This window comes from Psammomys obesus, unplaced genomic scaffold (genome assembly GCF_907164565.1).
Source record: "Psammomys obesus unplaced genomic scaffold, mPsaObe1.curated_primary_1811, whole genome shotgun sequence".
Taxonomy (NCBI): Eukaryota; Metazoa; Chordata; class Mammalia; order Rodentia; family Muridae; genus Psammomys; species Psammomys obesus.
The window spans coordinates 3,531,101-3,546,551 of NW_026586173.1; the positions used below are offsets into that span (position 1 = coordinate 3,531,101).

At 38.2% G+C, this 15,451-nt stretch overlaps 1 protein-coding gene across 4 annotated transcripts in view; it reads right to left on the reverse strand.

Moving 5' to 3' along the window:
* Arhgap32 (Rho GTPase activating protein 32) overlaps positions 1-15,451 on the reverse strand; it is a 158,386-nt gene that overhangs the window by 22,373 nt on the left and 120,562 nt on the right. For all 4 annotated transcript variants that reach the window (XM_055601441.1, XM_055601440.1, XM_055601443.1 and 1 more), the window contains one exon: positions 6,795-6,944. In XM_055601441.1, coding sequence (XP_055457416.1) covers positions 6,795-6,944 — 150 coding nt within the window. The remainder of the gene's footprint in view (positions 1-6,794; positions 6,945-15,451) is intronic.

Sequence of the window (15,451 nt, forward strand, 5' to 3'; positions counted from 1 at the left end):
GGAAGCAGGAGGAGGAAGCAGGAGGAGGAAGCAGGAGGAGGAAGCAGAAGGAGGAAGCAGAAGGAGGAAGCAGAAGAAGGAAGCAGAAGAAGGAAGCAGAAGGAAGAAGAAGCAGCAGCAGCAGAAGCAGAAGAAGAAAACAGGAAACAAGCTAGGAATCTGCCACAGAGGTCCTCTCAAAGGCTCTACCCTGCAGACTATCAAAGCAGACTTATGGCCAACTGTTGGGCAACATTCAGGGAAACTTATGTAAGAGGTGGGAAATAGTAAGATCTGGAGAGGACAGGAACTCCACAAGAGAGCAACACAACCAGAAAATTTGAACACAGGGGTCTTCCCAGAGACTCATACTCCAACCAAGTACCAGGCATGGAGATAACCTAGAACCCCTGCACAGATGTAGTCCATGGCAGCTTAGTGTCCAAGTGGGTTACATAGTAATGGGAAGAGGGACTGCCTCTGACAAAATCTGATTGACCTGTTCTTTGATCACCTCCCCCTAATGGGGGAGCAGCCTTACCAGGCCACAGAAGGTGACAATGCAGCCATTCCTGATGTGACAAGATCGGAAGGAAGGAGAGGAGGACCTCCCACATTAGCGGACTTGGGGAGGGGCATGTGTGAAGAAGGGGAAGGGAGGGAGGGTGGGACTGGGAGGGGAGGAGGAAGGGCCTTATGGGGGGGATACAAAATGAATAAACTGTAATTAATAAAAATAAATAAATTTAATTAAAAAATAAAAAGAGAAACTGTTTCAAAAACTTAAGTGAAGACTAATGAAAAGTACATCCAACATTGACCTCTAGCCTCAGCATGCATATGCACCATCTCTCTCTCTCTCTCTCTCTCTCTCACACACACACACACACACACACACACACACACACACACACACAGAAAGAAGAGAGAGAGAAAGAGTACTTCTCATTGGGCAAGCAGGGTCACCCATATACACAGGACTAGCCTTGGAAGAAATCATTTCAAGCAGAGAGGATATCATTTCTTTATTATCACTCTCTAGGCATACATTATTTCTTAAAAACAAGTGACCAAAAAGTATAGGTAACACTCACTAAACTCTTATTTCATATCATAGTAAGTTAATATATGTTCATATTTTCCCAAACAAGTAGAGAAACTTTATTAGATATCCCCCAACCCACCTTTAACAAACCAGCCAACTGCATACAAAACAATGACCTAATTGAAATATAACCATAGGTACTTTCAAAGTGATCCCTCTAAAATAAGATAACTTTAAGAACTAACCACAAATATTCTAAATACAATTCTGGTTTACTTCAACACTTAATTTTTTCGTATGAACCTACAAGAACAGAATAAGACAACATTTAAGCTAGAAGTGACAATTCTTAAGTTTAGAATCACTGCTAAAAGAAGTAGGATAAAGATAGTACAACGACTACTGATCCTCCGTTTTACTCAACAGTTTGGTTTCATGTTTGTCCTCTGTATTCACTCATTCTCCCAGTAACCCTGTGGAGACCAGGCAGACATTGTAGGCAAGGATTAAAAGTACTGCTGACTTCAGGGAGATGGCTTCTGGGTACTGTCACAACAGTACAGTGCACTCAGAACAAACACTACGGTTCTAGGTTAAGAAAATATACCAACTTGAGGGATCAAATTAGGAGTAATTCCATATGCTTTTTTCTACTATGCTTAGTCATAAAATCACAATAGTTTAAAATAAGAGCTTTTGCTAAAGGAGACAAGTAACTTCAAACACAGTGATGTTTGGAGCCAACAGTTTCCTCTCTGTAGATTTTAAAAATACTTTTTTTTCCTTCTTTTTCACAGGGTCTCATATAGCTAAGGCTGGCCTTAAATTCATGGATGGATGATTTAAATCTCTGATTTCCTTGCTCTGTCTCCCAAGGACTGGGACTACAAGTGTACAATACCATGCTCATTTCCAAAGTACTAGAGATGAAACCTAGAGCAATGTGTCTACTTGGCTAACACTCTACCAACTGAGCTACATCTCCAGCCCTAATACTTTTGTTTTATATCAAAAATATTTTTACCTATTTCCTACAAAGTCCTCACTATTTTTATTAGCAATTTCACTTCAAACTTTTAAGGAAATCCTATTTTAAGTGTGTACAAGAACTAAAACAAGCCTTCATGAAAAACAATAACAACAAAAAAACTTAAATACCTGAAAAGTCCGTTCTACCTCGCCAGATTTTATAACCAGAGAATTTATGAATACTGTAGGAAAACTTTTTAAATGTTATGTTGGCAGCTGTCTTCCACTAATTCAGGAGAAAGAAGGGAGGGAGGCAAAATACAAACTTGTAGGATTCAACTGAAACCTGCTGAGGTAATGCTGGAAGCTCAAGCACGTTCTTATTAATGATTGCACCAAGCAAGGTTATACAAAGGTAAGAGACATAAAAACAAGAAAATAACCCAACTCTACAGTTAAGGATGTCCAAATAAATAATAAAATCAGTATAATAGTTGCACAGAAGATACTGTTGGCAGTTTTAAAAGCACCAGTTCTATAAATATCTATACTTTAGTGAACTCTCATTTTGTTAAACAGTGAGAGCTTAAGCTCTGTCAAATTATCCCAAGTAAACCCTGGCACTGGGACAACAAATGAAAAAAATTAACAGAAAACTGGCTTGTCAGGCTCCTATGTGATTTCTTACAACACTCTGTAAGAAAAACAGGTCAGGGTTGTCATTCACCCCAACAGGGAGGTGCTGAAAAGTAGAAAGTATAACAGGATTACTCTGTAAATCTGATCATCACTAGCAATAAAATTCAGAGAATAAACTGCATAGCAAAATATCACTATGATATGAGCCTCTCAGAAAAAAAGTGCCACAAATGCCTAAAGTCACACTGTTTAATGACAGGGACATATGATCAGATAGCCTTAGATTTCACTGTGCCAACATCAGAGTGTATATTCACACATACCTAACAATGTAGCCACTTTATATCTAGGTTGTACAATCTTGCTCCAGGGATACAAACCTGAGCAGCGTCTTACTGTTCTAAATACTGTAGTTAATCACAGCCCAGTGGGGAATATTTGTATCTGTAAACATCTAAACATAACTATTGTAGAGAAAAGTATAGTATAAAATGAAAAATATAGCACACCTGTTTAGCACACTTACTATGAACTAGAAGCTGTGTTGGATGACGACATGCTTGGGCTCAGGGCAGTGCTATGCACCTCTGTGTCTAGAAACCTGCACAAGCTGCACTAAACTCATAAAAATATTTATTTTACTAAATTAATCTTAGCTACTATAAACTTTTATTTTATAAGGTTTTTCCCTGTATTTTGACTCATTTGCAATCACATCTAAAACCACAATGTGCTATGAATTATCTTACTTACTCTCTATTTTCTTCCCATTTTTCTAATTATTTTACATTTTATCCTTTTTTCTTAGAAATAAAGACATACGCATGTTCGTCCATTCTAACCGGGTCTGGATTTTCAGTATCACAGTCTGCAGTTCCCCATCTTGCCCTAATGGAAGTGACCAGTCCTTCTGGGATCACTCTGAGGCCCTGACACAATTGCTCCTTTCCCTCTCCAGGTATCCATGGTTGCTGGCTTGGCTGCTCTTCTGCTATAGATCTACAAGAGAATCCTTCCTGTTACAGACCACTTTTTGGCATTGGGGTAAACTGAGCTTGCTTAGTTCTATGGAAGCTGCTGGAATAGTCTCATCATGGATTCTGGGACTCCTTTTCTTCCACAGCTTCCTCACTCTTGTCTTTTCTTTAACTGTGTACTTCTGATCTGGTTCCAATTACTCCAAATTCTTGCGTTCCTCAAGAACATCCTCTGACTGAGTGTTGCCCTCACCCACCCCCCAGGTTAGGGCGTTTGCCAGCCCCACCTCAGCCATGCTGCTTTCACAACCCTCCCACCCTTGGCAAATCTTGTGAAGCAGGAGCACTCCTCTTACTCACCTTCTAGTGCCATGCTCTGGTGCCGCCCAAGCAAGGCCCTGGTAGCTAAGAGTGTGTCAGTGACAGAACTCTATCAGTCTGGGCACAAGTTAGCAATGAACACTCACTCATCAGACAGCCAATTTCTGTCAGCCTCATTCCTAATAATGCAGAGCTCTCTTTCTAAAACTGATTTATTCTTTCATAATTTCTCTTTCCTCTCCCCTTTCGCTTTACTTTGTCATATTCTCCCCAGTTTCCTTCTCTCGCTTAATCTCTTCTTCTCAACCATTCCTTTCCTACTTTCGTGTGTGTGTGTGTGTGTGTGTGTACACGTGCATGCACACATCTGAATGCGTATGCTTGTAGCTCTCTGCATTTATCTAGGGTTGTCTACATGAGCATGGATGGGAGTTATACCAGTGTCTATACCGTTAAGGAGTATGACACTGCCTCTCCGAGAAACTGCCTCTAGCTCCCCAGGAAGGGGTGGTCTTATGAGACCCTCCCCATTAGAGACAGAATGCTAATAAGATCTTGCACAGATAGTTGCTGCTGTTGTGAGTTCATGGGTGCAACAGCCATGACATTCCCAGACAGGACTGTTTCAAAGCACTCCTTCTGATCCTCTGCCTCTTGCAGTCTTTCTGCCTCCTAGTCAGTGATGTTCCCTGAGCCTTAGAGTGTTATGTTCTACTTAAAACTGAGCATCCAGTAGTCACTTATTCTTAACACTTTGATCAGTTTTGAGTCTCTAATAATGCACAACTCTGACAGCCACCATCGCTTCTTTTTCTTTCTTCATGATTAGAGCTAATAGAATGCATGCCTAGAAGGAGGGAAGGACCATCACTGACTACCTTTTCCCTGCACAGTCCTTAGTCACCTTCGATACTGTTTCCAGATTAAACAACGTGGCCTCTTCTTAATGTTAGTGTAGCTAACATTAGAGGCCACAATGAAAAACACAACATGAGATTAAAGTTAAATGTAGGAGAAAAAAATACAGTCAAGAGACACAATGAATGCAAGATATATGTGATCTGCTGCCACCATCACAGCATAGCACACTCTTATTTCCTTCCTTCTTCCATTTTTTTTTCCCCGAGACAGGGTTTCTCTGTGTAGCCCTGGCTGTCCTAGAATTGCTATGTAGACCAGGCTGGCCTCAAACTCAGAGATCTGCCTGCCTCTGCCTCCCTGAGTGCTGGGATTACAGGTGTGTGCCACTGTGCCCACGCCCAGCTATAGTATACTCTTTTACAGTAACTTTTAAATAGAAGTAACGTACTCTAAAATAACGAGTGTAGAAATATCATAATGAAACATACCCTATAATAAAAATATGCTTCTTTAAATAGTACAGTTAATATATAAACTAGTAACATTATCACTCATTACAGTTATCAGGAATTATGTACCTACAACATACTCTTTTACAGTAACTTTTAAATATGAGTAATGTACTCTAAAATAACGAGTGTAGAAATATCATAATGAAACATTCTGTATAATAAAAATATGCTTATTTAAATAGTACAGTTAATATATAAACTAGTAACATTATCACTCATTACAGTTATCAGGAATTATGTGCAGTCAGGCCTGCTGGTTACACCTACAATCTCAGTATACAGGAGCAAAGGCAGGAAGATTTTTGCAGCCATCCAGGACTACATAGGGAGTTGCAGGCCAGCCAGGGCTCATACAAAGCCTCTGTCTCAAGAACAAAAACTAGATATGCAATGATAACGTTATAGTTTATACTTTTATACAATCATCAGCACCAATGTCATTATAAATACATACTGATTTGCTGGCCTGGAATTTTTTTTGGGGAGGCAGTGAGTGATGTTGAAGACTAAACTCAGAACCTGGGCTCTCCAGCCTGTACTAAGTTTTCTGAAGCCTACCATCTCACTGGGTAACAGGAATTTTTCTGCTACCTTACAATTTTATGGGACTACTATCATATGTACAATCAATCACTGCCAATACAGCATTATGTGGCACACAACTATAGTTTATAGTTGTTATTTATTTTTAAAGTCTAAATAAAAGCAGAATGAATGTAAGGAAAATAATTATACATAATACATCTTTATTTTTATATATATATATATTTCTCATTTCCTCTCACAGTTATATATAAAATATCTAAATATTTTTCTTCATGATTGTCCTAGTTGTTTTAAACTTAAAATATACAATTAATGTTTTAGATGTTAAAACACTATATGAAATATATATTCACGGTATAACTGTAGATATATACAGTATAAACTATGGATAAAGTCTCAAATCTTAAAAGATATCCTACATACTTATTAAATGAAATACAAATAATCTAGATACTAAAAAACACATTTTTTAAAATTTCAGCCAACAAAACTTTAAACTCCTATCCTTCCCTCCAACCATCCATCTAACCACTAAATTCTTTACCCAGAATTTAAGGAGAAAGGGATGTAAATTTTAGGTACAAAATCTACATGGGTGGTTTCAGTATTTTACAATTTCAAAAATAAAACCTGCCACCCTCTCCCCACAAAGAATTGGAAATAAATATTTTAGGACATGAACAGGTAAGTTGGCCGGACAAGGTACCTAGACAGATGTAACACAGCCCCCAAAGCAACAAGGCCCTCTGTGCCCACCAGCTCCTCCTACATGATCAGAACACTTTTGGCAAGGCACTCCACCCAGGGCTGAGGTGAGTTGCTGAAGCTCAGCACCAGCTGCTGAAATGAACCACAGCACACTCCATTCACCACATCTGCCCAGTGACTGAGGACAGAAAACCAATACAAACATGGCAGGAACCAATAATAACAGTTTGTTTTTACCTTCAAACCCAGAATTCAGAAGGTGCTCTCCAAGGTCACAACCAAACACTCTCTCTTTCAAGATTCCCCGCTGCTTTAGCTTCTGTTTTGTTGGGCGAGACTTCATGAATGTTCGTAAGAAAGTAATGAGCTTGCCGTGCTTTTTAGACACTAAGAAATAAAAGTAAATAAATACCTTAGTTGTGTCAAGGAATTACACTTCAGCACAAAAAGAAACCAACCTTGAGAGTCTAACTTCAAGGTAACCTGTTATAAACATACTTTATAGTTGTAGGCAGCTGTAGATGTTGGTGCACTCTGTTCTCACTAGACTGTGATCCCATCTGATGGGATTGGGAGCAATTATATATACTGTACTCTACACTTCCTTTTACTCAAGCCCACCTGGCAAACCAGCTAACATCTCAAAGAATGAAAGAACAAATTTGGATTCAGTGGATTGCTTTAGAGGTCTTCACAGTTAAGAAAGGCCCAAAGGAGTGTAAACATGGTTTCCATTTCTAGTCAGTTCTGAAAAATTCTTTTCTTTTTCTTTTTTAGTACTAGAGATAGAAACTAGAGCTTTGTGCATGCTCAGCAACATTCTACCAAAAAGCCATCCTTGGCCTCTATATTGTTCACACTAAGACAGGTCTCACGAAGTTGCATGGACAACTTTGAACTTGTTTTGTATCCCAGGCAGGCCTTGAACTTACGATCCTCTTGCCTTAATTTCTCAACTAGTTGAGATACGACTGCACAAACAGGACTGGCTAAAATATTTTTCTTAATGATGAGAAATGTTCACAGAATTTGTAATTCATGGGGTACAACTGGAGAAAGAATCCATCTTTCTTCCTCTTTACCAAAAGGAGCACTCTATAATGGCATTAAACATGAGGACTCGGCCCCCTAGCTGCTAATAACTTGATTAATTAATTTATGTTTACTATTGTGTATACACATGTGTAGAAGCCATGTATGAAAGACAGAGGACAATTTTTGGGAGTCAGTTCTCTAATTTTTGAGGCAGTCTCTCTTACTGTTTTTTGTTTTGTTTTTGTTTTGTTTTTTTGCCATATCTGTACTCCAGGCTAGACAGTCCAGGAGATTCCAGGTGATTCTCTAGTCTCTCTCTGTAGGAATGCTGGGACTCCAGATTCCAAACATGTACCACAACACCTGGCTTTTTTTTTTTTTTAATAAATTTGGGTTAAAAGGCTTATGAGGCAAGTGTCATATAGTCAGCCTTTTAGCTCTAATTTTAAATGAGAACAGTGAAGCACAAGATAGAAACTCAACATGCTAGGGTTAAATAATCAGAATTCAAAACCAAGCCATTTTCTTTTTTTTTTTTTTTATTTTTAGTTACATTTTGTTAACTCTGTGTCCCAGCTGTATCCCGCTCCCTCATTCCCTCCCCAACCCCACACTCCCTCCCTGGTTCTAACACCCAAGCTCTTAGGACTGTATCATACTATCTAAATGAAGACAACAAGGGAAGCCAGATTTTTTTTTTATTGGCTAATAAGGAAATAGATAGGACAAAGTAAACATGACTTGAGAGCAAAGTACCTCCAACAGACAGGATGGTCAGGGAGAACTGCTCCAAGAAATATGAATCAAAGAGAGCTAGTAGGGGACAGTATGCAATGTGATTACAAATGGCAGGCCATGTATGGCTTTGTGCCATGAAAATACACTAATTTAAGCAATTTAAAAGAAGTGACTACATAAAAAAAAAAAAAAAAAAACAACCACCAAAAACAAACCATGTAGTATATACACTAAAGCCAAAAATACACCAATAACGAGTTGGCTAAATAAATCATTTTACATCCATACATTCTTTATTTGTTCGGTTTTTGTTCTGTGTGTGTTTTTTTGGTTGTTTTTTTTTTGTTTTTTGTTTGTTTGTTTGTTTGTTTTTTGTTTTTGAGACAGGGTATGGCTATGTAGCCCTGGTTGGCCTCAAACTTGCTGTGTAGACCAGGTAGCCTTAAACTCAGAGATTCATCTGCCTCCACCTCCCAAGTACTGGGATTGCAGGTATGCACTGCCATACCCAGCCTATTCTTTCTTTCTTTTTTTTTAAGATTATTTACTAGCACATCATAAGCTTCAAAATAGATTTTGTAAACTAAGATACAGAAGTTTATCATATAAAAACAATGAGGAATGTATGTATCTTTCACCAACACTTCACAAATTCATACATATATGCATATATACATAGAATTAGTTCTTTTAAGCTTCATTTTTATTATTGTTTGTGTTGAACTGAGCTACTCAAGAGCAGAAAAGAACAAATACTCTTGGTTTTTTTTTTTATTACTTAGAAACATGAAACCTAGAATCATCATGGGAATTAATTATACAGTATACATTATAAAGAGTTGATAATGGGATGAATTTACAGTTATGATTCTTTAACCAAACTCTCAATCACAATAAACCCCATTATTTGGAGTATAGTCTTTGTTCAACTGGGCTTTCCACAGCACTGGGCTACTTTAGCCCTGCTTGTTAGTTTATTAATGTGCCTTTTTTCCTAGTTAGGGTGAAGAATGTACACATTCATTTTTTTTTTTTCTAAAACATTGACATAAGGCCTAAGTGACTAAGACTGCAACAGAACACAAAATTAAGACATCAGAAACTGTCACTAGCAATTCTAAGCCCCACTTGAGAGTGCTGGGAAATACTGTTGGTATGTGCGTCCTCCTGGCTTCTACTGTGCAGCCACCTTGTTCCTGCTACCTTTTCAGGACCATAACTGATATTTTACAACATGATGTCCAGTCCTAAGAATGGGAGTATGGGGTGGCAGATTTCCTTCTTGAAAATTTATATCCCACCACAAGGCCTCAAATAATAAATATTCATTATGGTAACAACACATGAATTAGTTAACTAATAAAAATGTTCAAATTAATTATACTCAAATTCGATGCTCTAGCAACAATTCTAAATTGTTCATTCATATTAGTTTTTTCCTCATTTCTTACATATTAAAATGGCTAAAAGGAACTCAAGAAATGTCTCCCATCTCTGTCCAATGTTACCAGTTACTCCCTTGGGAGCAAAACCAGAGCACTCTTAACTCCACTAGAATTCTGCTGCTGAGGAATGTACAGTATGGTTGTAGATGACTAAGTGCTAAAAAAACTCACTCCTGAGGAGAAACAGCAATACAGTAGAAGGGAGGCTGTAAGGGTCAAAGTTCACAAAACATGCTACATTAGAGACAATAATAAAATGTGTAAGAAGTATAAAATGAATCCACTAAAGCAAATCATATTTTATATGCAAATTTCCTATTCCAAAATTTAAAATACAACATGGGTCACAATACTAAGTCCTTCCATATTACTTAGCCATTATAGATTTTCTATCTGCAATCTTTTTATACACCAGGCAAACCTACCAGACCTGTCTTCCTGGTAGTTACAAGCTTCAACAGTACAACTTAGTCTTGCCAAGGTAAATCTTTATGATACCAATTACCAGTTTATGGGAAGATACTAACAACGGCCATTTCTATAGAGCAAAGTGAACACTGACATAGAGGTGGGGCACTGAGGTCTTTAATTACTTGACAAAAGCTTCAAGCAGTCTCAAAACAGATGTGTTCTCATATTTCACCTAGAGTTCCCTGAATCAGTTCTCATTTATCTTTTAGACTAACCACACAATTCTGGGCTCATCATAACTTCTGAGGGTGTAAAACAAGCTGGTTTGAATGTAGAAAATGGCTTCAGCATTAAGTTTATTTAAACATCCATCACTTGTAACATTTATAACAAAATCGGAAAGTTAAGCATTCAAAACACAAGATATTTTTTGGTAGATAAACTCTGTGGAGATTGCCATGACTAAACTAATGAATTGATAAACTTATAAATATATATATAAAGCTTGCAATATTTGAAATCCAGTGGTATTTCACACTTGTATTCAAAAGCCTACCTATTACTTTGTTCTCAAATACAGATTAGATAATCATTTGGTAGACATTCAACAGTGGCAAATATAAACACAGGCAACTACTCATATTATTTAGAATGTCTTAAAACAGCCTTTTTATGACAAGCATTCTAAGTCTTTACTGAGTACTTTAAATATTTTTATATAAAGATTTTAATTATTATTTGAATTTCTTTAAGTTTGCTTTTATTAAGTATAGCAATATCTTACACACCATGGATCACACAGTAAGAATTTTATCTTGAGCATTACTAAACTGTCTTGATAAGCTAAGATAAAATTCTGTCTTTAAAAGAAAACCTAAAAAACAAAATTTAAAGCATGCCCGGGAGAATGATCAACATACCAGAGTTACACCCCCTCTCCCAGTGGCTATCGAATGCCAGTGCTGCTTCAGACAGGGGTGGGGTTTCATACCTTCCTCCCCACCATGCTCCACGCTAGGTTTCTGTCTGGCTTGAGCTTGTATGGATCTTGTGTGCACTGTTGCAAGTGATGTAGCTTCATATGTGCAGCTACCCTAGTGTCCAGAAAACACTGTTTCCTTGAAGTTTCCCACCAACTTTGGCTCTTACAAACTTTCTGCCCCCTCTTCTATGATAATCCTCAAGCTTTGTGGGGGAAGAATGTGACATTTCTGACCCATTTTGGGGGTGTTTGGTAACTAACATGATGTTTTCAGCAACAGGCTCTTATCATCAAATGCTGAAAGGTAGCCAAGAATATTGGCAATAGCTTTTAATTAAGCTGCGGAGGGGAAAAATCTATGGGACCTCTTTGGCCAACAATTCAAAGAGAAATAAGCCTTCCTGGTACTTTGCTAGCATATGAAGTTTGGGTATTGTTTACACATTGGGTAAGTTTACACATTATAGGGTAACCTCACTGAAACTCTTAGTTTGGTAACATAAACTGGAATCAATGGGGAGAAGAAGAAAGAGAAGCAGGAAGGGCAGTGGGAGGAGACATTGCTCCTCTTCCCCTTCCTTCTCCTTCCCTGACCTCTTCTTTCCCCTCCTACTCTTCTTTCCATTCCTGACCCACCTCTTCCAAGTTGGGTGGGTTGGAGAGGGTGAATATGAGAGGAGTTGGGGCAAAGAAGAGTAAATGTAATCAAATACATATTATAAAATTCTCAATGAATTAATACAATATTATTTTTTAAAGTCTTTTCTTAGAAAGGCTTGTTTGTGTTGTGCTGTTTTAACCTCAAACTGTTTAATGGGCTAATGTTTGCTTAGTTTTTTACTAGGTGTCCAGAGACCAGCTTCAGAACAAACGAACTAGAAATATGGATCTGTGGTATGAAGGTATTGGAGAGTCAGGAGCTAGTGAACTGACAGAGGTTTCTAGAACTCAATGTAGATACTTACTTTGAAAATTCACACATAACTGGTTATATTATATAGAAGACTTCAACCAGTAGTTTTCAATCTGTGAGTTATGACCCCTTTGGGGGTTGAATGACCCTTTCACAGGGGTCACCTAAGACCATCAGAAAACACAGATATTTAAAGTATAATTCGTAACAGTAGCAAAATTACAGTTATAAAGTAGCAACAAAAATGATTTTATTTTCATTTTTTTTTTTTGCATGTAGACATCCAGTTGGACCAGCACCATTTGTTGAAGATGCTGTCTTTTTTCCATTGAATGGTTTTGGCTTCTTTGTCAAAAATCAAGTATTCATAGGTGTGTGGGTTTATTTCTGGGTCTTCTATTCGGTTCCATTGATCCATCTTTCTGTTTCTATGCCAGTACCAAGCAGTTTTTATTACTATTGCTCTGTAGTACTGGAGATCGGGGATGGAGATACCTCCAGATGATCTGTTTTTGTACAGGACTGTTTTGGAAATTCTGGGTTTTTTGTTTCTCCATATGAAGTTGAGAATTTTTCTTTCAAGGTCTGTAAAGAATTGTGTTGATATTTTGATGGGAATTGCACTGAATCTGTAGATTGCTTTTGGCAGGATGGCCATTTTCACTATGTTAATCCTACCAATCCATGAGCACGGGAGATCTTTCCATCTTCTGATGTCTTCTTCAATTTCTTTCTTCAGAGACTTGAAATTTTTTTTTCAAACAGGTCTTTCACCTGCTTGGTTAGAGTCACCCCATGGTACTTTATGTTATTAGTGGATATTGTGAAGGGTGTTGTTTCCCTGATTTCGTTCTCGGCCCTTTTGTCCTGGGTATACAGGAGGGCTTCTGATTTTTTTGAGTTAATTTTGTATCCTGCCACTTTGCTGAAGGTGTTTGTCAGCTGAAGGAGTTCTCTGGTTGAGTTTTTGGGGTCACTCAGGTATACTATCATATCATCTGCAAATAGTGAAACTTTGACTTCTTCCTTTCTGATTTGTATTCCCTTGATATCCCTTACTTGTCTTATTGCTCTAGCAAGGACTTCAAGAACTATGTTGAAGAGATAAGGAGACAATGGGCAGCCTAGCCTTGTCCATGATTTCAGTGGGATTGATTTAAGTTTCTCTCCGTTGAGTTTGATGTTGGCTATAGACTTGCTGTATATTGCCTTTACTATGTTTAGGTATGTGCCTTGTATCCCTGATCTCTCCAAGACTTTAAACATGAATGGGTGTTAGATTTTGTCAAATGCTTTTTCAGCATCTAGGGAGATGACCATGTGGTTTTTCTCCTTCAGTTTGTTTATATGGTGGATTACATTGATGGATTATCACCCTGCACAAAACTTAAGTCCAAGTGGAGCAAAGATCTCAATATAAAACCAGATACTCTAAATCGGTTAGAAGAAAAAGTAGGAAAGACCCTCGAACTCATTGGCGCAGGAGACAACTTCCTGAACAGAACACCATCAGCACAAGCCCTAAGAGCAACAATCAACAAATGGGACCTCATGAAACGAAAAAGCTTCTGTAAAGCAAAAGACACTGTCGTTAGAACAAAACAACAGCCTACAGATTGGGAAAGGATCTTCACCAACCCAACATCTGACAGAGGGCTGATATCTAGAATATATAAAGAACTAAAGAAGTTAAAAGGCAATAATTCAAGTAACCCAATTAAAAAATGGGGTATGGAGCTAAACAGAGAATTCTCTGTAGAAGAATACAAAATGGCAGAAAAACACGTAAGAAGTTCAACATCCCTAGCCATCAGAGAGATGCAAATCAAAACGACTCTGAGATTTCACCTTACACCCATCAGAATGGCTAAGATCAAAAACTCAAGAGACAATGCATGCTGGAGAGGCTGTGGAGAAAGGGGAACCCTCCTCCATTGCTGGTAGGAATGTCAACTGGTACAACCACTATGGAAATCAATCTGCTGCTTTCTCAGACAATTAGGAATACTGCTACCTCAAGATCCAGCTATAGCACTCCTAGGCATATATCCAAAAGATGTTGAAGTACACAACAAGGACATTTGTTCAACCATGTTTGTAGCAGCTTTATTTGTAATAGCCAGAACCTGGAAACAACCCAGATGTCCATCAATGAAGGAATGGATACAGAAATTGTGGTACTTTTACACAATGGAATACTACTCAGCAATTAAAAACAAGGAAATCATGAATTTTGCAGGCAAATGGTGGGATCTAGAAAGAAATCATCCTGAGTGAGGTATCCCAAAAGCAGAAAGACACCCATGGTATATACTCACTTATATAGGCCTATAAGATAGGATAAACATACGTACACCTAAAGAAGATAAACAAGAAAGAGGTCCAGGAGTAAGATAATCAATCCTCATCTAGAAAGACAAAGGGGATGGACATTGGAAATAGGAGAAATCAAGTAACAGGGAAGTAGTCTACCACAGAAGGCACCTGAAAGACTCTACCTAGCAGTGAATCAAAGCAGATGCTGAGACTCATAACCAAGCCTTCAGTAGAGTGTAGGGAATCATATGAAGGAAGGAAGAATTTATATATCCTAGAGGGGACAGGGAGCCCCACAAGGTCCAAATATATCTGAGCACAGGAGTCTTCTATGAGACTGTTTATCCAACCAAGCACCATGCATGGATATAACCTACAACCCCTGCTCAGACATAGCCCATGGTAGCTCAGTATCCAAGTGGGTTCCCCGTGGATACTGTCAGGAATTGTTTCTGACATGAACTCAAGCGCTTCCTCTCCCCACCTGAGGGAGGAGCAGCCTTGCTAGGCCACAGATAAGGACACTGCAACCATCCTGAAGATATCTGATAAGCTAGGGCCAGACGGAAAGAGAGGAGGACACCCCCTCTCAGTGGACTCAGAAGGGGGCAGGGAGGAGATAAGGGAGGGAGGGGAGGCTTGGGAGGGAAAGAGGGAGAGGGCTACAGCTGGGATACAAGTGAATGTATAAAATTATTTAAAAATAAAAAAATATTAAAACAAAATGATTTTATGGTTGGCCGTCAACATGTGGACTGTATTGAAGAAACTGTATTACACTGAAGGTTGAGAATCACTAAGTTAAACAAAGTAATATGAATAGTCATGTACCCATCATCTACATTTGCCAAGGTTAGCATTTAGCTACATTACTTGTCCACATACATTTTTTTCCTATTTTAAATTAGGCAATAAAACACTATTGATTGTTCAAGCAGTAGGCTCTTCTTAATCCAATTTTCTCTACATAGGAAACGTTTGTTTCAAATCTAGTATTTTTCATCCTCACCTGTGTTTTGTCCTCAAACTAGATTTGTATACAGTCACAAACAAT